We start from the raw sequence: 25590 nt of genomic DNA, 5'->3' as shown, positions 1-25590 counted from the left end.
TGGAGGTGTAGTGCATTAATGCGGACCAGAGCAACAGACGGTGCAGAAACATTTCAGAATTGAAATGACCGTACATTCTACTTACGTGGAGTATCCTTTGTGACGTCCACAGCTTGACGAGAAGTCGCCTATTTCTTTGCTGGAATGTTGGAATCTGAAAAACAATCATGATTAGTCAATATGCATTCCTCATGTTCTGCATGTTTGGATATGTTGGTTAGCATATGTGCAATTTCCTAAAGATGAAAAATTCAAGCAGAAAAGCTATACACAATCCAACGATCAAAGATGTTCAAACCATCAAGGTAATCATCTTCACACATCTTCGAGCAGTTGTAGTTACAATTTTTGCCTTTGCAAGATTCCAAAAAATTACGACTATGGAAATATAAAAGTGCATTCTCAAATCCAAGAGAAGGTTTGTGATAGGTGGAGGCTCCTCTCGTGCCCATCCATTGCCTCCCAAAATTGAAGATGTTGTCCAGGATGTTGCACTCCTTAACAAACATTTATGATATCGACAAGATGAGTGTAACCACAAGCTCAAGACCTTGGCATCTACGGATCTTTTAAACTCAGAATACCATTTAAGAGTGAATGTTTGAATACCCTCTAATCGACTACAATACCCTGCTACCTAAATAGGTTTCAGTGCATAAATGTAAGACGATTAAACTATACATCTAAGCTATCCAGCTTGAAATGCAGGGCATAAATGTAAAACGATCAAACTGTACATCTATGCTCACTAGACGCCCACTTTCATCTGTCCATATAGGGCCCTACTACCTCCTAATCTATAGCCTTAAGGCGAAAAGTGGGCTGAGATGAGGATGGAGGCCTAGAACTCGAAAAAAATATCTTCGGTCTCTTGTGCAATGCAAACTCATCCTCTCACATCCGGGTCGATTTCCACTCCAGTCTACTCTTCGAATGGCCAGCCTAATTCACAATCTAGCCACTTTGCCTTGCCTTTGCAGAAGGCCTTCTTCTCCACCACCGCAGCTGATCAATCATGAAGGGAAGGTGCTGAAGACTCTGCTAGCTTCTCGTCCTATCTCCTGGCAGTTCCTTCGCCGATGTAGAAGGTGATGCCTGATTTGCAATCGTCAGCTGGACCATGATTGTAATTTTCTAGCTAGATTGAAGTTTCAAGAGCTATTCGATCGTAATTGAGGCGTGCAAGGATTTACGTAGATAACGAATGTCAAGTTTACGATAAGCGTTTTGGAGGAGCAAATTATCTAACATAGGAAATTATCCGTGTTCTGAATGCGGCAATGGGGGAGACACAGCCCAATATTACTCTTGGCCTTAATTCACTCGAGGAGAGTCACACAAGCTGCAAGTGCCTTAAAAGTGGAACTCATCAGATTTGCATGAAAAGACACCAACTTAACTTCTTAGCCTCAGGAATCAGGCTACTGAGAAGTCAACCAAAGAGTAGCAAGCTCAACTGAATTTTGTGACAGAGACTGTGAGAGTGCGTAGTAGCAGCGTACTGGCACTAATTTGTTGCGTGTGACGTTCAACAAGAGCTTGGCGCTTGCTCTCAGTTGGTGGGAGAGGTTGGCAAGCATACAGCTGCTGGGGCTGCATTCCCTTCCCCTTCCACTATTCATCTCGTACAGCATTCTCTGAGCCCAGGGGAGAGAGAGAGAGAGAGAGGAGAAGAAGATACGTCACTGCATAGACGAGCAGGGAGAGGGAGAGGGGAGGGAGAGAGAGAACAGAGAGTGAGAGGGAGGGACGGGGTTTAAGAAGAAGATAAGTCACAGGACAGACGAACGAGGGAGGGAGAGCGAGCAAGCGAGAGAGAGAGAGAGAGAGAGATTTTCAAACAGAAGAGCGCTAGTGGAGAGAAGACGAAGTACCTGACATCTCAGCGCGTTGATCGCGTTCTCGTCTTGTTACTTAAACGAGACGGAATTTTGATTAGCCATGAATCCGGGAACTTTTTGATTGATTAGTGACGAGAATAGCGCATATCATTGCTTCGCCCGAACGGGGTTGCTTTTCCGAAGGTGATGGGCGTGATCGCGGTCATTCAGCAGCAGCTCCCGAACTGATTATCGTAGCTGTATCATGGAGGCTCTCTCACAGAAACAAAGGTTCCAACGCTTCAGCTGGGTCGCCATGATCCTCGTTTTCTTCCTGAAAGTAGAGGTTGGAGCAAGAGCGCAATCGAAGAGCCTGCTTCAAGACGGCTCGCAGCAGCAAACAAATCGGACGATGCACACTCTTTTTTCTGTCGAGTGCAACAATTACTTCGATTGGCAAACGGTAGGACTTATGAATAGTTACAGGAGGAGCGGCCAGCCAGGACCCATAACGCGTTTGTTGAGCTGTACCGAGGCTGATCTTGCAAAGTATCGGGGAATGGATCTTGCGCCCACCCATGTAGTACCTTCGATGAGCCGGCATCCGAAAACGGGAGACTGGTGAGCCTCTTATGTGCTGTCCTTCGAGATGTGCAAGTCGCACTCTCTCCGTCTTTTACCCGTTCTTCTTCTTTTAGACCAAATTTTTAACAAAGCTGTTGGCATGTTAGCAAATCCTTGGCTGCATGATGAAATCGGGATGTACGTAACGTCCTTAAGGAATTAGTCAACAGATCAGGCACGCCATTTAAACTTGCTATGCCGCATAGAAGCTACACCAAACACCCAAAGCTCTATTTGAACGCGCTTGATTAACGAAGCAGCCAGCCAAGGTGCCACAAGCAGGTAGGGCCAGGGCAGACCATAAGGGCACCTACAGCCCTTCTTTCAACTTAGTTAACGAGGGCCTCAGCCCTCAGACCTCCATGCACTAGCAAGGATCAGTCTAGGGGCAGTGGATGGAGTAGTGGCAGAAATAGCCAGAAGTAGAACCAAGAGATTCCTGTAATTTTTGAAACCCAAAGGGCAGCTTATGCTTGGGACTTATTGGAACGTAAGCATAGCTTTGCTTTTGCTTATTTTTTCTATAAAAATTATTTATTGGATATATTCTAGATCTTATGAAGAGCATAAACAGCCAGTTCAGATAAGCTGCCCAGCAGCCATGATGGAGAGCATAACGTTGGACCTCCGGTTCCAGATATGCCTGCACCATGTTGGCTCATAAGGAGCCCAGGGCTCCTATCCAGCCCAAGATGGCAGCTTCTTCCTCTTCTGGACCAGCCTAATCCAACAAGTATATCAAGCTCTCACCACACTCTCGTGTATGTACATCATAGGTTTCATCTTGAAAGGGTGAGTCCTCAATGTGTTGCCCCAAGATAGGCCAATCCCTAAGAGTCCAATGCTCCTCCTCCATGCATGCTTCCTTTGAGAAATCGTTTGCTCCTAGTTCTATCCGCCGGTGATGAGCCATTCTGGTGATCATATCTATTTCCAAGGATGTCGACCGTAAGGGCAACTGGACCTCATCGGTGGATCAATCTTGAATGGCCTTGGCGACCTCAGCCGGGTAGGTTTGTTCATCTTCGGTCATATCTAGGACGACAAAGTTGGATATGAATGTGACTCCACCAATCTTCATGTGGATACCTTTGACTGCTCCCATAGGCTTCACTCGGTGTTGATTAGCTATTCATACTTGGAAATGTACGTCACTTGTCAGCTTCAAACCAAGTAGTTGCAATGTAGACAACCGACATAGTTGCTTTAGGGTTTTGTTGGGTCGAAATTCCATTAGATCCTCCATCAAAGAGTAGGGTTGGATGATGGACGTTTGTGTCTGAAGATTCGATCTGGGGATCAAAGCTCACCCAAGGTCGAGGGCGTAGATCTAAATCTGCAGCCATTGTCTCTTATATTGTGTAATCCATTCCCCCCTTGCCTTCGTCGTCCAAGTACCATGGCAACTTTTTCTTCCCTTTGTTGGATGTGCTTGCTGTGGGGAGAGTGGAAGGTCTTGGTTGCTCTTCCTTGTCCATGCTCTATGCTCTCTGTTTGTACATTATGTATGCCAATTGCAAACCTCACCGTTTTAAACTTGCGAGAAGGGAATTGTGTTGGTAAACTGAAAAGAAAGCACGGAGTGAACACAAACTCAGAAATCTTGCTCATAGAATGAGAAAAGGTGAGGTCCTTAAGTAGGCACCTCTTACATGATCACTGACATCACTGATGACCTCTGAGCTCCACAATCATCTCCTCAATCTACTCCTAGATTCTCTCAATCATCCTATGTGGCTTCTACCACCACCTAACTGTGCTTATGGCACACACACATAGAAACCAAGGTGTGCCTGAGGCATACACCTTGAGATATCCCAACAAAACCCCCCCTCAAGGGAATGCCTCAGGTTATGTCAAGGATACAGCTAGCACAAGGTGTCACATGCCATCTCATGGTGGTCATGGATCTATCAATGGCTAGGATCTCAAGCTAGCAAGGGTTCCCATGGGTGTAAGGTAAACAAAAGGGATACAAAAGACCTTCCAATGGTTATCTCCCCTGCATGTACATGCACACAATGTCTGCAGGAGGTACCATGGAGAAAAAACACATACACATGGCCTACATCATATGGTGACCAGAGGTGTTTACAAAACACACAATAGTTTATTTCATTCATTTTGGAGGACTATCTAGGCTGAGTACCTTGACTCAACAAAAGAGAGATCTGGAGCATACATGGAGATGATTCAAAAAGCATAATCTTCAAAGGATGCCTCATCTTGTGGAGGCACATCAACTGAAAGTAGATTGGCATTTTCTGTCTTTGAAGTTGCTTCCTTTTTGGCTCTACAAAACCTTTCATGATGATTGTTTTTGCCACAGTGTTTGCATGGATTGATTTTGAAGCAGTCCTTTGAGAGATGATTAGTCTTCCCACAATGATTGCAAGGTGAAAACTTGCCCTTCTGGATTTTTATGGCATAGGCTGTGTCATTGCCTTTCCGGAGCTCCATGTGCCTTTCTTCTTCTTGGAGAGCAGAGATAAGACCTTCAAGATTAGGATTAGGAAGATTTTTCAAAGTGGTAACAATATGATCATAATCTTCAGGCATACTCTTGAGCAACACTGCCATTGCATCATCTGTAGTGATAGGAGAGTTGATAGAAGCAAGTTGAGTCATAAGACTCGGCATGTAATTGACATGGGCAGCCAAAGGAGTGCCACTAACCATCTTCAATTCAAAGAAAGAAATTTTAAGTGATAATTTTGAGATGTGAGAGCTAGCACCAAAAATAATGTCAAGCTTCTGCCAAGCTTCTGAAGGAGACTCTAAGTCAGAGATGTGATGAATATAATCATCTCCTAAAGCAAGAGCAATGATGCCATATGCTTTCTCCTCTCTAGCAGGATCTCTTGCCAGGTGTGTCGGAGCTGAGGATTCTCCAGCATTGGAGGCTGTTGAAGAAGAAGTTGAAGTCGGTTTAACAAGTCCCCAGAGGTTTTCCCTCATTAATGCAAACTTGACCTTCATCTGCCATGTGTGGAAGCCCTTACCATTGAACTTATCTATATTCAATATGGTAGCCATGAGAGGGTCTAACCCAGGTATTGGGCAGTGTCTTCTCTCTTACAAGGCTAGAAAAATAACTGAAAAGCTTCAAAGTATAAGCATTTAATGCAAAGACTTGTGACCAAATTTCATACTACAAATCAATGATGCTTTCACTTACATGCTTCACAGAGGTGGCTAAATGAAAGCTTTCCAAGCAAATCCAGATGTAGTAACTCAAAGCAAAGCTGTAGCCACAGTTATACTGATGCTTTTCAAAACTTCAAAACCTCAGAAATGCTAAAGTAGCATCTAATGTAGCATCACATTTACAACCTTGTCAAAACTGTAAAAAACAGAGGCCTGAACTTGGAGGGCTTGTATCTCACTCTCCAAAGCAAAGAAAAAGGGGCTTTCTGAGGCAAAAGAAAGCTCATATACCAGAGAGAATCCACTGAGGAGGAGAGGCGCAAATCCGCGTCAGGTCGCCATAGCTCGCTTCTTCAAAGTCGACTGGTTTTTCTCTGTTTTGTCCTTGAATATGCAGCCATTGCTGCTCAGATTTCAGCACAAGATAGCCCAAGGTATGGAGAAGATTCCCCTGAAAGGAATTAGAGAAAGATGAAGCAGTCTCGGAGAAATCGCAGGAAAGAGATTCAACAATCTGCGCGAAATGGCGACCAGCAGAGATGAAGATGCTTCAATTCCTTGCAGCCAAAGGTTCACCCCTTTGAGAGGTTGGTGAAGATGAAGAAGAAGAAGAAGAAGATGATGTGGCAGAAATGGGCTCAAGGGGGATTAAAGGGCTCTGATACTATGTTGGTAAACTGAAAAGAAAGCACGGAGTGAACACAAACTCAGAAAGAATGAGAAAAGGTGAGGTCCTTAAGTAGGCACCTCTTACATGATCACTGACATCACTGATCACCTTTGAGCTCCACAATCATCTCCTCAATTTGCTCCTAGATTCTCTCAATCATCCTATGTGGCTTCTACCACCACCTAACTGTGCTTATGGCACACACACATAGAAACCAAGGTGTGCCTGAGGCATACACCTTGAGATATCCCAACAAATTGAGGGAGGCTTCCCTCCTTCTCCCAACTTGATTGAATGTTAGGGTAACACCCTTAACCATAGCTTAGTGTCTTGAGAAGACAAAGTTTGCTCACTAGGAGGTGTACCCCTCTTAGGAGTTATGATAGACCTTGATGACCATTTCCCCTGTGATATTCTTCGGAGCCATTGATGGAAGACAAGGGCAAGGTCTTTTGGGGAATATTTTCTGCAGAGGAATTGGGGGATGGCTTCCTTAAAGATAGCTTTGCTGATGCACTTGTACTAGCCTTTGTGATGGAGGTGGTTGCCTATGTCCCCTACCACTATTATCTTGACCATATTGACTTGAGATGTGGGCTTCACTTTGCCTTTGGGGCAGTTTTGCTATAGTGGTCGTACTCACCACATCTATAGCTCATGATTGATCTATGAAGGTTGGTCCCTCCCCCTTTGCCTTGTGTTCCCTAACCTCCTCGAAAGCCACCTCATCGACTGTGTGGGTAGTATGGTCCATACCCACCTCTTGGGGTAGGTGCTTGGTACGGTGTATAATAAGGATGAGGATACAAATATGGGTCCCCAACTTGATTGGATGCAAGAGCTTGAACCAAAGGGGGATTAGGAAGCGGTGGAGGCGGAACAATAGCAGAGATAAGTGGCTTTGATGCGCTCACAAGATAGGGGATACGGGTATGGGACCCGAATCGGTCGGTGTGGTTCTTTGGACGGCATCAACTAGGGCTTCTCCAATCGGATACTCTAGTAAAATTCTATAGTCGGAGGCATCATGTCCATGAATTTCATAAAAGGTACAAAATGAAGTAGATGTCGGTACCTTAAATTTAGAGGGACACTCCTAGTAAGCATGACCATAACCTTTGCACTCGGTTGCACTAGAGACCACTTCTGACCTGGTTTTCGAAGGAGGAGGGTCCCACCACCCTTGTTCTTTCTTTAAGTATTTCTTCCAACTCCTTGAGATGCTGCCATGCTGAAAATCCCTCCTCTCTTGGTGAGGGTTGTGGCGGTGCGAAACTTAATTGAGATAGTTCCATCTTCCTCAAAAAGTCTTTTAGGGAGGCATGCTCAAGAAGTTTGTCAACAAGTCTAATTAAATGGAGGGAGGTAATGCCTTCAAGAACCACCCCTTCATGAGGTACCGATATCTTAGCAACAAAGTCCCTCATTCGAGGGGGCAATCTATACAGCTTACAGGCCAGCCAAAAGGCCAGCCACCTCAGCCAAATAAGTGGCCAGAAAGCCCAGCTGGTCTGGCCGACCAGAACTGGCCGACCAGCTGGCCGATCAGCTGGCAGGCCCACTGACCAGCTGGTCGACCAGCTAGGTCTGGCCTATAAAGGCACAAGCCCCCACACTCCTCTAGATAGGGACAGGACCTGCAGCTGCTCCTCTTCTCCTCCATGCTTTGCTGCAGCCCCGCCTGCTCCACTTCTACCTCTCCTCTTCAGATCTGCTCCTCTCTGCCTCCTGGCTGCTCCATCTTCTCCTCCAGATCTGCCCCAACTTCTGCTCCTCTGCTCCAGATCTGCTCCTCTGCTTCAGCTCTGTCCCTTCTGCTCCAGATCTGTCCCATCCTGCTCCAGATCTGTCTCTTCTGCTCCTCTGCTCCAGATCTGTCCCCACCTGCTCCAGATCTGCTCCTTATCTTCATCATCATCGAGCTACACAGAGGACTGCGTTACGCTCCCTGTGCTGCTATCTTTTCTACAGTTTCTCTACATGGAATCATTTTTCTGATTCACCTCAGCCACGGTCCTTGAGACACGACAGCTTGAGGTTCTTGTATTCAGTTTTTCATATTACTGACAAGCACTATGTTTTCTGAGTTCCGTTCTTCAGTTGTGTCTGAGTATTGTCTACTTTTTGATCGCTCCACTGCAAACCCTATCATTTCTCTATATGGTATCAGAGCCATGGTGAGCTAAAGACCCCAGATCTCTGGTGATCTAAAGATCGTGCTTCTTCATGGAGGCCATAGGTACAGGGAGCATCACTCCTATGAACATATCAGTTTCCTCTTCATTCCGCTGCGCACTAAGGGAGAGAGCTCCATCTTCTACTCCCATCCCTCCCTCCCTTTCAGAACTCCATCTTTTACTCCCATCCCTCCCTCTCTTTCAGAACTCCATCTTCTACTCCCATCCCTCCCTCCCTGTTCGGTTTCCGGCTTGACACTCCCCATTCCTTCGAAAGAGGGGGTCATGATCCTTCACCTCTACCACCATCGGCATCGACTTCCAGGATCTACAAGTTCTCCCTAGGCGGGACCCTTTCTGTTCAGATGTGTCTAGATGACTGTTGTTTTGAATCTTCTACCTGCATGGAGGCGGGGATAGACTCCTCGCTCCCGAGGTCCAAGATCGGACACACACTGGCTCACTGTTCAGCTCCGACCTCTCTGGATTATCAGTGCTGCTACGACAAATTTGTTCTTTATCTTTGCTCTTTCCTCCACCTTTCGGCGGTGAGAGGGGGTGGCTTATTCTCTCAAGCTTCACAGTGTTCTTATTTCTATATGGTATCATACGTGTAACTCAGGCACTTGAGGAAGTGAACAATTCCCTTGCAAGGGCACTCCTCTTGTGACCTTCTCTGCATTTTTTGCATTACATCCCTACACGAAGCTCCAAGCTCACAATGTCTGCCCCTCCAAATTGGCAATTGACAGGGGGTCTTAAGCAACTAACAATCCCCAATTTCTGGGGCAATCTATACAGCTTACAGGCCAGCCAAAAGGCCAGCCACCTCAGCCAAATAAGTGGCCAAAAAGCGCAGCTGGTCTGGCCGACCAGAACTAGCCGACCAGCTAGCCGACTAGCTGGCAGGCCCACCGACCAGTTGGCCGACCAGCTAGGTCTGGCCTATAAAGGCACAAGCCCGCACACTCCTCTAGATAGGGACAGGACCTGCAGCTGCTCCTCTTCTCCTCCATGCTTTGTTGCAGCCCCGCCTGCTCCACTTCTACCTCTCCTCTTCAGATCTGCTCCTCTTTGCCTCCTGGCTGCTCCATCTTCTCCTCCAGATCTGCCCCAACTTCTGCTCCTCTGCTCAAGATCTGCTCCTCTGCTTCAGCTCTATCCCTTCTGCTCCACATCTGTCCCATCCTGCTCCAGATCTGTCTCTTCTGCTCCTCTGCTCCAGATCCGTCCCCACCTGCTCCAGATCTGCTCCTTATCTTCATCATCATCGAGCTACACGGAGGACTGCGTTATGCTCCCTCTGCTGCTATCTTTTCTACAGTTTCTCTACATGGAATCATCTTTCTGATTCACCTCAGCCACAGTCCTTGAGACACGACAGCTTGAGGTTCTTGTATTCAGTTTTTCATATTACCAACAAGCACTATGTTTTCTGAGTTTTGTTCTTCAGATGTGTCTGAGTATTGTCTACTTTTTGATGGCTCCACTGCAAACCCTATCATTTCTCTATAATATGTTCAAACTTTTCTAGCTTGAAAGGGCCCTAATTTCCCTTCCTTACATCCTTAGCACATGTTAGATGCATTGTCCAAAGATGATAGAAAGATGTGTAAAAAGGTATGCTCGTTTGCCACATCTTTAGCTTTGCATGCCGTGAGGAATTTCCTCACATGAGCTTCTGCATCCTCATGGAGTTGGCCCTTGAACTTCTGGGTTTTCACATGGATTTGTTGAGTAGTTCAAGAAGTTAATTTGTCTCTGCGGGACTGAGAACCACCATGGCTGATGTAACAACCACTTCAGGGGCTGAAGCAGCTGCAAGAGTTGAAGGGCCTCCTATTTGAAGCAGTAGGTGTGGGCACCATGGGGACATATGGTAGAGAGGGCATGGATGACACAAGTACTCCTAGGGATGACCAGAGTGGTGAAGTCACCATTGATGTCGCCATACGTGAAGAAAACATCGAAGGTACTGCTGATGCTAAAGGCACCAGTTTAGATGGTGAGAACATAGAGGATGTGGACCTCAATAAGGATGCATGAACGGATGGGAATGGAAGAGAGGGGATGCGTCAATTTTACGAGCAAAAACCTATGAGCAGGTTTATACGAGCGTGTTTTTCAAGAGATTTTAAAAATAGTATTTCTTTAGGAAACATGGTTTTTACACTTTTATTTTCATTAGAACTAGATCCCTTTATCATAAAAATATACAAACTAGTCACCCATTCATTTTTACATAACATAAATCTTCTTATTCATAGACATCTCTTTATACCCTTGTTATTACCTTAAAAAAGTATTGAAAAATAATTCATTTAAGAAACGTCCCTCATAATCACTCTCAACATAATAATATTATACATAAATAATTACTTATTAAACACATTTATATCATATGGCAATATCTTTCAAGTGTTTTTATAGTATTAATAACAATATATTTATGGACATGTTTCTATAGAAGTTTAAATTACTGTAAATAAGTATTAACTTGGGCTTATATATCACTCTTATAAAATACATGTAATATTTAATACTATATATGCAAGGTTTTCCAAAATATAGCCCCATAGATGTGCTCAAATGGGGTTTTCCGATCAATTTGACTGGCTGAATGACTATATTTGGACATTGGATGTGAAAGTTATGTCACTTTTAAAAGTGCTGTCCAAGGTAGTTTCGCTAGCGAAACTACCTTGAAAGACCTTGTTCAAAGGGGTTTCGCTGGTGAAACTACCTTGATGGCTTGCTTCAATGAGTTTTCTTCGGAGAAACTGTTTCATGAAGATAGGGTGAGAGAGGTTTTTCAATGTTACCTCCTATTAAGTAAAAAGTTGTAAGAAGGATCATAAGGGAATTTTCATAGAGAAGTCTACTCTACATGTGGGTTTCTTCAAAAGCCATCCCATTATGTTCTCACCATTCCCAACGATTCACATAAATATTCGTGTATAAAATAGGCATTCCTATAATACTTTTCATATTTCTAAGTGAAACTATGTTTTCTTCTGATCCATTTTTGTCATATTTTTGCATAGTTGGAAGCTTTTTTTTTCCTTTGCTCAGACGCTCGGAAGATTTCGCTCGGAAAATGCTCGTCCTCGAAGAGAGGGAATGGAAGTTGTTATGACGGGTAAGCAATAGAATAGGATAGGAAAAGTGGAAAGGGTAACATAGATGAGAGAGGAGGTAGAACATTTATGGATGGTGCTATGAACATAACCGAAGCAGAATGAGAATTGAGAGGTGCAATAGATGTAGAAACTAGGCTTGATAGGAAACAGGGTTGTGCATAACAAACGAAATAGCAACTTGACTAGTTTGCTAGGTGCTAAAGCAGTCACCAATCTCGTAGAAGTGGTGGTTGTTGAAGCCATATAAGCCCTCTCTCCACTCTTCTCAAGTACCTTCTTGTTTTCTCACTCACTCCCTCAAGGTTATCAGAACTACTCGGCAAAAGATCTCTCCCCTAAGACCCTAGGATACCCCTTCACTCTTTGCTGCTCAACACCAGCAAAGTTCCACTGTGATCGCCATAAACGATTTGAGGGGAGGTCTGATCTCTTTCGAAGGTGTTACCGGTGGCTAAATGAGGTACAAGGAGTGTGTGCTACCAACAACTTTGGTGTTAATGCGATACTAGTGGTGGCATCATTTGCTATGGTGCAGTAGATCACATGGTGGTGGGGCAACTATGAAATGGTGATGGAGTGGACTATGGTGCCGATGGTGGTGCAAGTGCAGGTTGGAACAAAAGCCGAGGAATAACAAGAAATGCAACAAACACAAGGAAACAACAATACTAATGCTCGTAAGAATCATAACCAGGTGTGCTTGCTGGAATAACAGGGTGACCAAGTCAGCTGAAGTACACAAGTCCACCTCTCAGATGACACAGAGAGCTCTGATCAAGAATCCCCATATTCCAAGCGAGCTAGTAGCTCAAGCCTCTACTTAATCTCCTCTCCATCTCCATGGAATGATTTAAATTCTCCTCCCCTCTCCTTCACCTTTCCTTTCCGCTCCTCCCTAGCGAGTTTCCACTCTTTGCTGAAAATCTCCTCCCTTGCTCCCGATTGGTTGTCCTCCTATCTCTCTTTGCAATTCCACTACACCTCTTAATGGCATTTTGACTCGCCAACCTCTCTTTGGTTGGTGCGACGTGTGCAGGTCCTTGCATGTCTAATTGGTACTGAGCTAGATTCATGAACTTAACTGTACAACTTGGAACAAAAAATTCGTGAACTTAACTATACAGCTAGTGGAAGCTATTATAGTTTCTTGGATCTTAGCGTTACTTCTTTAGATTTAGAAGTTGATATCTTTGATAAATGACAAAAACCTAATTTATGGTGTGTTGAATATTATACAAATGCCTTACATTAACTCAAACATCTTTGGTATGGCTAAATATTGAGTGATTACTTTCCGAGTCTATAGTTTCTCTCGTCTTTGCACAAGTAAGAGTGCCTTTAACTCTTACTTTAGTAATTTAATCCTATTACTATTCAGAAGGGGATATAATGTAAGAAAAGTAATGAAGAAACTCCGCTGTGTCGTACGTTATAATTGTTAAATCTTTGGCATTTCGGCTTTGGGCATGTTGACAATCCTTGAATGTAGAATCCAAATCCAAAGTGGAGACATTCAAGACCATTTTCTTTCTAGCTCTTAAGTTTGTTATATTTTTGGAGGTCACATGATCTTAGGTACTTGTTTAGTTTTGGTTTTTACCCACCCACTTACTTTATTATTTGTTATTATTTTAAATTTAAAATGAATAGATGACTAATAATTGAAAAATAATGGTATTGATAGTTTCCTTGTGCTTGTCTAGGTGATTCAATTGTTTGTTATATGTGCCTTTGTTTCCTTGTGTTGGCATTATTGTTTCTTTTGTTTTTGATATTTAAAGCTAATTTAATTCTCTCTCTCTCTTCTTTCTTTTTCTTAGTTTTGCTTTGTTTCTTCCCTTTTGCTATCGACATTTTTGTTGTTTGGGCTGGGATTTCAAAGCTTAGTAAGCATTGGGTTTCTCCAAGAGATTCCAGAATCTTTCAAACCGAGCTGGCAGCTTATGCTTGAGTACTGATGATAACATAAGCATAGCGTTGCGTACTAAGTTATTTTTCTTTTTGTTTTTCTCATGTACTCATAATTTCGTTTAAAGTTGCGTGTTCTTTCACTTCTTTTATAAAAGGATATGTTTGTAAGATTGGATATATTCTAGTCTTATGAAGGTATATATATAGCATGCAGTCCACGCTATGCATGGAATCCTTTTCAACGTGAGACTTTGTGAGACAAGTCTGAAGTATCAAATCCTCATATTTTGTTGACTTTGTATGTGTACATTTGAGAGGAGGTTAGTAGACTTTTTTTTGACAGGTCTGAACATATGAGCAAGTTTTGCTATCGGTTAGTGTATGAAGTTTGCCATAGCACACTTTTTTTGCCTGCTGCCAATATCAACTGTTGACTGAAAGAGATGCAGTCTTAGCTGTAGCTGGAATTTCCTTTATCTCCCATCTCAACCTCTATTTCTGTCTAGATGCTAGAATCAAAGGCATCATTAGTTGTTGCCATTTCTTAGGAAAATAAAAAACCGAGCTATGCATTTGCCCATTGTCATAGGAATACATCATTTTTTGGTTTGATATTGATGCACTAAAGGCTGGTATGCGAAATTCATAATCAAACATAAGGGTATTTCAAGCATTTTGTCTTTGCCAAAGATTATGCTAGGGAAATTTTGTCCTCCAAGGAGGCTAACACAGTTTGAATTAAAAATCAAGACGAAATTTAGGTTAATTGAAGGATTGTATTTAAATGTCATATTACAAGCATTAAGCATGTGTGTTCAAAATGTGTTTAGTAGTGAATTGTACATATGATTCTCTTAAAATAGGTTTTCCTTGTACTATATCTACTAAAATTACTTTTCATACAGGTACCCTGCAATCAACAAACCAGCAGGTGTTTTGCACTGGCTTCAAAATAACATTGATGCCCAAAATGCTGATTGGGTTGTCATCTTAGATGCTGACATGATAGTTCGTCATCCCATCGTTCCTTGGGAACTTGGTGCTGAGAAGGGGAAGCCTGTTGCTGCAGCTTATGGGTATTACGATATTTTTGACCAGCCTTCGGCTCTCTCTTTCTTGCTTGTATTGATTAGGTGAAGTGGCTTGTCGTTGAAATGTGGTTTTTTTCTCCCTAGCAAATTCCAACTTTTGAGAGAGGCCTTTAGGTACCTTGATGTCGGAAGTGTGCCCGTGGATGTGTGATGTCCTTTTAACAATTCTTAATAAAGAGTAAAATTTAAAATTATTCGCACAATTAATATGTGAGTGCATGGCTTCACACAAGTGAGTGTATCATAAAAGTAATCCATTAGGCAGATTGCAGAATCAACGAAGCTAGAGGCCAACGCGATCTCTATATATATATATATATATATATATATATATATATATATATATATAGATAGAGAGAGAGAGAGAGAGAGAGAGAGAGAGAGAGAGAGAGAGAGGGAGGGAGTGAGGGAGGGAGGGAGGGAGGGAGGGCGGGGGGACTACCCGGCTAAGGCACCCTTGAAGCTGACTATATCGGACGGCCACTCCTGTAACTGAAACTTTGAGATGAACGTGGTTGGAACATATTTCAATTACATAGAGGTAAGGTTTTTAGTGGGTGTATAGCCATGTGGGCTTGGCCTAGAGAAGCAAGTCTCATTTACTGTTAATCTCTAATACATGTCCAACCAACCAATTAAGTGAAGCGGACAATTTTTTTCCCCAGAGAAAAGAACCTTCTATTAAAACTTGAGAATCAACCGGGCACTGATGATCAGGCAAAGGAGAAAAACACAGGTCTTCATTACTTCCTCAGAAAAGTATTGCTGTGAGATACTAAAGCAGTTCAGATGGAGGATTTCAAGGAGGCAGTGACCCTGGTTGTGCTGAAGCTGAGAGCTCAGAATACATCTTAGCTATTGATGCCAGCAGGTATCAGAGGTTGGTAGGCTGTTTGCTCTATCTGACCAACACTGGGCTAGACATTTCTTATTTCATTGGTGTGCTCTGTCAGTTTTCTTCGAAAAAAAGGAGAATCACTGGAAGGCAAGATTACAAGTGCTGAGGACAGAGGTACTTGAAAGTTGAAGTGTACTAGTACATATGGTATCACATATAGCACAGGTATAGAGTTGGGTAGCTTCTGTGACTCAACTTGGGCAGGTGATTGGGACACTCAGACTGGCTTTAGTCGTGCTTCAGGGGTCATTTCATGGCTGAGCAAGAAACAACGAACAATCGCCCTTTCTTCTACAGAGGCAGAGTACAAAGCTGCTTGTATTGCAGGATGTGAGACATTGTGGTTGAGGTGGATTCTGGAAGACATGGACGTGCTTCAGGAGGATGCAACAGTGATCATGTGTGACCATCAGAGTTGAATTTCCATTGCCAAGATTCCCATGTTCCATGCATAGACGGAACACATCGAAGTTCACTACCACTTTGTTCGGGAGCTCATCATCGACGAGATTGTAGAGATGATGTACTATCCAACCATTGACAACATCTCACGAAGGCACTCCCAAGGGATCAACTAGAGCACCTCATTTGACGGGTGGGGATCGGCCCACAGTTGCATCATTGAGGAGGGTTGTTAGAAGTCAATGGCACCACCCGTGAGCCCCCATACGAGGAGGACAAAGGGAGTCAGGTTGGGGGGGTCACATGCTTGGACAGCAAGTCTGCATCACTACGGAGGCCTGGCTACAAAAAGAATGGACCTGGATCCGTGGCGATGGATTAGGACCGGTCTATGTGGCAGATGGCAGTGCAAACAGGCTGGAACATGGGCCGCCAAGAGCTATTTATAGCCCTTGCAGCAGGCGCATGTACCCCTGACCTAACCCGGGTGTAGGCAGTTGGGTGAGCAGTAAACCTGGTCACTGGTAGTCTGCAGATCTGGTCAGTGCAGCAGCAGCCTGAGTCGGGTGGTAGGGGCTGGTTTCCAGCCTATATATACCCCCCCAAAACCCTCTTGACTTCATCCACTTGACTGAGGTCTCGGCAGTTAGGCAGCCCACCAGTTTGTGAAGTGTTCTCAGCAGGAGAGTTCTCAGAAGTGTTTGTTCCCATATGGTCTTATATTTTGCTCCATTATATAACATTATATAAAAAAACATGATTTAGCCCCTTTTTCTGGAAGTTTGTTGTACTCACCTTTGAGCGTGTTTGCCCACCTCTTGTGGAAGCCTGAGTCCTCTCTCTCTCTCTTCTTATTCTATCTACTGCTTATGTCCATGAGTGAGGTTTGCTTCAGTGAGATCATCTTTGAGGTAGGAACATGGTGCGTTGCCCTCCTATCATGAGATTGAAACTGCACTATGTTGTGTTTTTAGAGGATGACTTTGGGAATGTTCCTGGATTAGCATCTGCTCTAACCACAGGTCAATGGGCAGGCCTCCGTGTGAGGAAGGGGGGCACGTATTGATAGTAGTTTTCACACAAAGCTCATTTCAATTGCAGCTGGCACACAACCGGCTGTTTGAAGTGTCAACACACACACACTTAATGTGGTTTTGGTTGGTTGGTTTTTAGGGGTACACTAGGCAACTCTGGTTCGCATATCCGATGGGCACTATGATTCGTGTTGTCTTAAAGAGTTTAAAGACTTAGCTGAGCAGTATTGGAGAAGACGATGACGTAGATTGGTGAACCAACCTTGGAGAATGCCTTCGATTTGTTCTTGAGAGCTCTCTTGTAGGAGTTGATGGACCATTCATTTGATAAGGTGTGTGTAGTCCCACATTGGGTCGATGAGAAGAGATGTTACAATAGAAGAGTCACCTCCCCAACTATGAACTCCGATGAGGAGGACATCAGTTGAACAATACGATGCAGAAACATGGTTCAGGTCAAGTTGAGCTCTTGCATGGAGCTGTTTTTAGTTGCTTCTCGCCGGTCATTTGGCAAGTGGTAGATAGGTTAGACATTTATTGAACGGTATCCTGGACAGTGCACTTTTGTTTTTATATTTTCGACAAATAGAGTATGTGAAGTGTGCTGAAATCTTAACTAAATGATACATGTCTAATTTGCTGCAGATATCTGATAGGATGTGACAACATTCTTGCTGAACTGCACACAAAACATCCTGAGTATTGTGATAAGGTTGGTGGGTTGTTGGTCATGCATATTGATGATTTGCGGGCACTTGCACCTTTGTGGCTCTCTAAGACAGAAGAGGTTCGAGATGACAGAGCACATTGGGCTACAAATATCACAGGTGACATCTTTGCACAGGGTTGGATAAGCGAAATGTATGGCTATTCCTTTGGAGCTGCTGAGGTAGATCCTGGCTAGTCTTGTCATTCATTTTTGCTTTGGTACTGCTTAATTTGGAATTGATACTTTTGAGAGTGCAAATACTTCATATCCTTGATGTACAAAGTTAGGCTTATAAACCTAAATGTGGTTCAGATCTTCTTAGTCAGGCTTAGCATGGTCTATTTCAGTTTTGGACAATGTATCTGCAATTTAATGGATTTTCAGGTGCTTTTTTATGCATAGTCCAAAATTTTAGATGGTAATGAGTTATCCCCTCTGCCCCTTCTTTTTGGGGCAACAGTGGTGCTTCCAGCTTGGTACCCTAGGTTCAAGTGACATCATGTGCGGGCACGAGAGAACAACGCTTAAGGAAGAGAGAGAGAGAGAGAGAGAGAGAGAGAAAGAAAGATATCAAGAGACCTCATGGGTCTATGGGACAAAGCACACACCAAAAAAGATGACTTACAACATCTGGATATACCAGAGGTTCACATGGCATCTTATTACAGCACACATCTAGATTCTAGTACTACGATAAAAATGGCCTTCATTACATTAGTTTAAGACTGTCTTTGGGTTTGGATTTGAAGTCTCTACTAAGTGCTTTCCCATCTTTATAAACAGCCCATTTACCTTCCTTGCGAGCTTCCTTTACTTTAGTTAATTCTGTCAGAGAGAGAGAGAGAGAGAGAGATGTATTAACGTCTTTGGGAGGCCATGCGGGCCTATGAGACAAGGTACAATTAGAAAAAGTAACTTATACAAGCTACTATGGTCTAAGGCAAAGGGATCACTAGGCCCTTGCTGAGTGCTATACTAAGAAACTCAAAAACTCAAAACTAGTATTTAGAACAAAAGAATTCAGAAATATTGAGATGACAAGATATGAGATCGAGTGTCATGTATGATCCCAGTGCCATGGCAGATGCAAAGATATCGCATATCGCACTCTATCAGGTCGTCTCTTGCTGTAGATCTTTGTATCCGGTGAGCCATATCAAGAGTGACACCTCGACTTTGGCGGTCCCCTCTACGTAGAGCTGGGATGGGCTGGACCTCCATCATGCATGCTCTAGTCAACCCTTGGATTGTGTGTGGTCTTTGTGTCTTTGGCTCTACAACTCCGCATCGTCTTTTCTCATTGATCCACTCTACTCTCAGATCAGCTAGCTCCTCCTCCTCCACTCCACTATGTTCTAGGGCTGACTCAAATGCGTAGAAATTTGTGACATGTCGCCGTGCTCGGGGAGAGAGAAAGAAAGAAAGAAGAAAGAAATTTTATTAAAGGTCCACGGAAGGCCATACATGGCCTATGGGACACAAAATCATCCGAAAGGAAAATACATCATCAACGATGCGCCAACTAGGTGGCCTCATCGTAATACAGCTAAGATGCCAAAAATGGCTACAAAAATCCTAGATACAAAATGAAATGAAATAGAGTACCAAAAATGCCTAGATACAAAATGTAAAATATGAAATATGAGGAACATCGTCTTCCCTAAGGGGTCTGTGATCCAAAGAAATGATGGAAGTCATGGCCATCGACCATGCCTCCTGCCATGAGTGTGAAGATCTAGGCAAGTGTCAAGTGGGCTGCTGGCGGTGCCAAGTCTCCATGGAGCAATCTCCTCCGAAAATCTGCCATCATCCTCCGTCGTTTAGAAATAAAGCGACGGGTACGGCCTCTGTGTAAGATCATCCTGCGGTGCTGCCGGATCATGTCATATGTACATCCTCGGGGTGGAACCATCGGTGCTCTCTGGCAAGATGGGCTATCTCTGGCAAGAGAGAGAGAGAGAGAGAGAGAGAGAGAGAGAGAGATTTACGTCCATGGAGGGCCTCACGGGCCTATGGGACAAAGTACAAAACATCAAGAAGACTTGCATCATCTGGAAAAAACCCAGAGACAACTGTAGACCTGTCAGGTGACTCTGAAGACTTGCTGCCAAGTTCGAGATCAAGACTTCATCATCAAGTTATGACAAGGTAGGAATGAGCATCTCTGCTAGTGTCAAACCCGGTCCATCTATTGTGACCACAAATGGTGTCAACTCATAAAAGGGTAGAGAATAGAGGGCATTCTTGCTTAACCCCGATAGTTCTGCTCATTTGAATCTGGTCTGACCCTTTGCACGGTGTCACTTCCCATGCTCTCCTCATTTAGGGGCTTACAAGCGAGGAGTTGACGACATTCTATGACCCTTATATTCTGACCACCTTTGTCTGGGCCAATTGTGACCCTCTACTTAGAGAGAGCCTCGATATGTGGGCAAACAAGGTGGTTTCAAGAGAGCAGAAGGTGGATGTTTCTTTATATTGTGTAGCATAAGCTAGGGACCCATCTGATGGCTTATTGAGCATGGATGCACACACAACAACACTCGCACACATGTGCATGCTTTTCCATTGCAACGAGCCAATTCGTCTTCTATCGTAAGGTATGGCAGAAGATTAGGCATTTTCTTGTTGTTGTCGTGGATGATGAGTCTTTGCGACATTGTAGCACAAGCTATGGACCTTGAAGGACCATAGGATTGGGTATTGCACTCGAAACTTAGAGAGAGAGAGAGAGAAAGAAAGAAAGAAAGAAATTTTATTAAAGGTCCATGGAAGGCCATACATGGCCTATGGGACACAAAATCATCCGAAAGGAAAATACATCATCAACGATGCGCCAACTAGGTGGCCTCATCGTAATATAGCTAAGATGCCAAAAATGGCTACAAAAATCCTAGATACAAAATGAAATGAAATAGAGTACCAAAAATGCCTAGATACAAGATGTAAAATATGAAATATGAGGAACATTGTCTTCCCTAAGGGGTCTGTGATCCAAAGAAATGATGGAAGTCATGGCCATCGACCATGCCTCCTGCCATGAGTGTGAAGATCTGGGCAAGTGTCAAGTGGGTTGCTGGCGGTGCCAAGTCTCCATGGAGCAATCTCCTCCGAAAATCAGCCATCATCCTCCGTCGTCTAGAAATAAAGCGACGGGTATGGCCTCTGTGTAAGATCATCCTGCGGTGCTGCCGGATCATGTCATATGTACATCCTCGGGGTGGAACTATCGGTGCTCTCTGGCAAGATGGGCTATCTCTGTGCTCATGGTCCTGCGCCTCGTCCTGCTCCTCATGAATAACCAGGTCTCTGGCAGGGATGCGATGGTGCTCTCTGAGGAATCTCTCTCTGTATCTGGTGATCTCCCTGATGAACAATGCTAAGCAATACTGATCCTCATACTCCATAATCCGAGAGAGAGGTCCAAATCCGTGCCCAAATAAACAGTGAAATCTGCCACGGATCTCATAATATAAAGGGCATCTGCAAACAAAGTGCTCCTCAGTCTCCACCTCCTCCATAGTGCAACAAGGGCATATCCTAGTCTCTCGCCTGGGTCTATGTCCGGTAGCTGTACGATGCATCCTGCCGGCCTCAACGTCTATCTGTGGGAAGATACCCTGAGCTGGCCCAAGGCAATCCTGAGTGAGTGCGACATATGAACGCCGATATATCCTGGGGATATGATGAAGCCATCCTCTGAAATCCTGAGAAAATGGTCACGATATGTGGCCATCTTCGTAGGAAGCTCCGTGGGATGAACCCAAGTGCGAAACGTGTGTAGCTGCAACAAATCTGCCCTGATAATCTGACTGAGCTCATGTCGAGTGAGAGGGAGGCGAGGGGCATCTATGCTGTATCGAAGTGGTGGCAGCCTATCCATATCCAAGCCCAACGAGGTGAGCCATGTGGAGAGTGTGTGGTACCAACAAAAAGTATGACCTCTCTCCGCTAACATCTGCGAGGATGTCAGTGCTAGCCACGGTAATCGTGCTCTGCCTGCTGCTGAGTCTCCGAGCGCCCTGATCCTATGCAAGTATGTGACTGACTGAAATGCTGCATCTAGCGCTAGGGGTGTAGCTCCGAACTCTGCAAGCATAATCTGATGCGGTACGGTGGGCTTCGCTCTGATCAATATGGAGAACATGATGATCTGTAACCTCTCTACTCGTCTCCAATCTGCAACACTGAGATCTCCTGCCCAAAAGGGGCTAGCATACATGGCTGCAGGTCTCACCAGTGTATCGAAAAGTAAGGACTTCGTGTCGGGATGCTGAAAATGTGACTGTGCACACTGCCTTTCGAGAAGAGCCAAGGCGGCATATCCTCTACTGATCCTATCTCGTGCTGCATGCGTCATGGTGAAGACTGGACCTCTAAATGTGGCACCCAAATATGTATACTCCCTGACTAGCTCCACCTCCTGCCCATCAAATGTGAAAGATAACTCGCCTCTCCTATAAACCTGGTATGACGTGTTGAAGACCATGACTTTGGTCTTCCCAAGGTTTACAGACAACCCTTTGTCCTGACAAAAGCTGTGGAGTGCATGAAGATGTGCCTGTAAACCCTGCTGGGAGGAAGAAATAAGAACCACGTCATCTGCATAGAGGAGAATCGGTATCGTGGATCCTGCCAGTAAAGAACCTGTACCACCCATCGTCTGTATGTACATCTCTAACTCATCGATATAGAGACCAAAGAGTGTCGGAGACAAAGGACACCCCTGCTTCACCCCTATCGTACTGCGTACTTCCCCCGACTGCGTACTCTGAAATCCTGAGAGAGAGAGAGAGAGAGAGAGAGAGAGAGAGAGAGAGAGAGAGAGAGAGATGAACGACTATCATACATTTGGCAGGTTGGCCTTCGGCACAAGATAAGTGATGATCTGATGATATATCCTGGTTATATTCCAAGGGAGGGAGTAGAACCTATCTTGATGCATTACGGACTTAAGTTTTCTGTGGGTGATTGGTCATTCAGCAAGGCTGAGCATCATGAGGATGACATCGTTTATAATTGCAATCAGCTTTTCCCTGCTCCGCCTTATCCAAAAGAGGTGACATGACTTGAATCTCTACGCTTGTTTGTTTGAGTTATATTCCTTTTGTAGAACTCAGTCTTTCAACTTGCATTCGATCATATCCTTCATAAGAATGGAGTAAGTACTGCTGTATGGCTGCACATGCTTTGACTTTTTCCTGTGCCTGATTGATAAGTCAGCTACTGTGTTTTTAGGTACTTGCCTTGGAAAGGGATCAAAACAAACTGCGGGGGCTGTTTTTAAGCATTGAGTGCATGAACTCCTTAAATGAAGGCTTATTAGTACACCATGAAGCTCGTGGTTGTTCAAGGCCTCCTAGGTCAAAGTATATTGGTTTTTTGAAGGTATGGCGTGCCAGTGTCAGGAATTTGTTAAATCCAGCATTTGCCAAGACAAGGGAAACTGGTGTGGATATAGACAATCAAGATACTACAGAAAACGTCGAAGTATTTTCACAAACTCAAACCTCACCAACAGATTATGACCAGTTGACTGCAAAGAAACAAGGGGAAGTGTTGCCTTCCTCTCCAAGGATTCACACATTATTTTCTGCAGAGTGTTCAACTTATTTTGACTGGCAAACACTAGGGCTAGTCCACAGTTTTGGGTTAAGTGGTCAACCTGGCTCTATTACAAGGTTGCTCAGCTGTAGTGAAGAGAAGTTAAGGACATACAAAGGCATGGATCTGGCTCCAACTCATCTGGTGCCCTCCTACAGTCTGCATCCTCTCACCAATGACTGGTATGTTGCTTGTTAGCTTTCTCGTCTGAGAGTCAATGCACTTAGTGAACTTTTACATGCCATAATGTGAAACACTATCCTATGTTTCTAGCTTGATTAAAAAGAGGTGTCTGCGAATTCTTTTATGGATCATTTTGCTGATGTCTGATAAGAATGAAGCATTCACACATTTTGTTCGTCAATCTCAGCATCAGTTAAAAAAACCTCATTGTTGAGACGTCTAGAACAGGAAACTATATGAAGCAAAGGAATATATGTGAAGCAAGGGAAATCATTCTGGATCTTTTGTAGACGTTTGGGAACCCTTTAGGCATTTTCAGGTGTCATGCATTGCCATAGCCGCTCTTGAAATCGGTGAAACACTCTCATCAATGTTCCAATATGGTGGAGCTCTCTTAGAACATCATCACATTGACCATACATACCTCTCGTGACTTTGGGATTGTCTGCAATGTTTAAAGTTGATAAAGGGGCTGAGTCTCCTGATGTGACCGGTCTGTGGTGTCCCTAAAAGTGAAGATGTTGTCTAGAGGATCTGGCATGAGTATCATAGATGATGTATGGAAGGAGAGCTGCAAGCTCAACGCATTGTCCAGCAGAGTGATTTTGGGATTAGGCATGTCCATTTTCATGTGAGAGTCTGAGGGAATTGTCCCAAATAAAAGGTCTCCTGGAAAGCCAATCGAAGAGGGATGCACATCTGTTTGTTGGAAAGGTCACCTCCCCATCTGTAAGCCCCCAAATGAGGAGAGCGTGGGGGAGGGAGACCTAGGGCAGGATGTGCCCAAAGAGAGATTACCTGGATGTGTGGATCTGGGACGGATCTGGAGCATTCATGGTTGGTGGGGTATCCCAAGGATGAAAGGCTGCATCAGGAGCAGCTCATGTGCAGGAAGATGGCGGGACACAGTGTCTTGGATCAGGCCTGGCATGAGGCACTCAGTGGACTGCAGCAGGACCCTATGAAAGGCGCGCTGACATCAGCATGTGTATGGAGCAGGGTACAAAGCTGTACGGATCTGTACGGGCTGCTGCAGGCAGTGTACGGAAGAGGTACGGCCAGGACAAGGCGCCGCCAAAGGGCTGCAGCAAGGTGCAGTATAGTGGGGGTCTATGGGCAGGTCTATGGCTTGCAAGCAGGGCTGGCAGGTGGCAGGACAGCAGCAAAGGAGCTGGGCCCTGCATGGAACAAAGGGCCAGCAAAGGGCCCTTATATAGGGCTGGTTGGGCTGTGCCAACCAGGTCGGTTGGGCCAGCCAACCTGGTCTGTCCAGTCGGCCCAGTCAGGGCAGACTGGTCGGTATTTTTGCCAGGCCTCAGGGCCTATAAAAGGAGAGGCTTCAGGCCTCATTTCTTATCCAGCCTAGCAGCACTTCAGGGAGCAGGAAGGAGCAGCAGAGCAGCAGCAGTTGGGCCTATGACCAGGAGGTGAACTGTGCTGAGGTGCTGCAGACTTAGCTCCAGGGAGAGGCTGAACCTAGACTGTCTTCTAGGGCAGAAGGTTGCTGAGATCATCATCTTCTGGAGCAGCCATTCACAAGCAGGTTGGAGCAGTGGAGCAGGGATCTGTGTGCTGCAGACAAAGCTTGGCAGGGGCTGCCCACCTAGGCTGATTCACAGGCAGTAAGGTGGAAAAGAACACACTAGACGGAAAGTGTACAGACGCTCGAGGTGGAGCACGCGGACTCGAGTCTAGAGATAGCCAGCAGATAGGAGAAGGACCTTGTGGTAAGATGAGAGGACCACATCATTGGTGGGACTCTGGATCTGTCTCTTTTGTATTGTGTCCATAGTTTTGGACGGAAATATATATTTTGGTGGTTTCTCTATCTGGCTGGTTCATTGTCTATTGATGAGTCTGCACACCTATTTTATGCACATAAGTAAAGAAGTCTGTGATTCCACACCCACACCGCACACTGTGTGAGCTCCTGGGCATTACTATAAGTCTTCCGCTGCGTGTACCCTCTGTTGGGTATTTTCTAACACTGTTCCCATAGAAGGAATTAGTCAATCCAAGATCTCCTGTGGGTCTGTGTGGAGCTAGCCCACATCATCTCTTAAGCACTAGAGCTGAGTTCTTGCCGAGTTCAGGCTGTTGTTTGGAAAAATGGTCATGTCATCCTGTCATGATACTGAAGCCAACATGCCCAAGCCATATCTATTTGCTAACCCTAGGAG

The 25590-nt window shown here is 44.6% G+C and overlaps 1 protein-coding gene across 1 annotated transcript in view; it reads left to right on the top strand.

Moving 5' to 3' along the window:
- Positions 1–1818: 1818 nt before the first annotated feature.
- The window catches only part of LOC147899474 (peptidyl serine alpha-galactosyltransferase), a 36108-nt gene continuing 12336 nt past the window's right edge, over positions 1819–25590 (top strand). Inside the window, exons 1-5 of the mRNA XM_087378595.1 lie at positions 1819–2441; positions 14395–14565; positions 17560–17803; positions 22482–22682; positions 22862–23409. Of these exons, the coding sequence (XP_087234721.1) occupies positions 2086–2441; positions 14395–14565; positions 17560–17803; positions 22482–22682; positions 22862–23409 (1520 nt within the window). The 5' untranslated portion in view covers positions 1819–2085. The remainder of the gene's footprint in view (positions 2442–14394; positions 14566–17559; positions 17804–22481; positions 22683–22861; positions 23410–25590) is intronic.

This window comes from Dipteris shenzhenensis, chromosome 8 (assembly GCF_047967505.1).
Source record: "Dipteris shenzhenensis isolate YYH24624 ecotype China chromosome 8, Dip_SZ_1.0, whole genome shotgun sequence".
Lineage (NCBI taxonomy): Eukaryota > Viridiplantae > Streptophyta > Polypodiopsida > Gleicheniales > Dipteridaceae > Dipteris > Dipteris shenzhenensis.
This window is presented reverse-complemented; position numbering and strand designations above follow the sequence as displayed.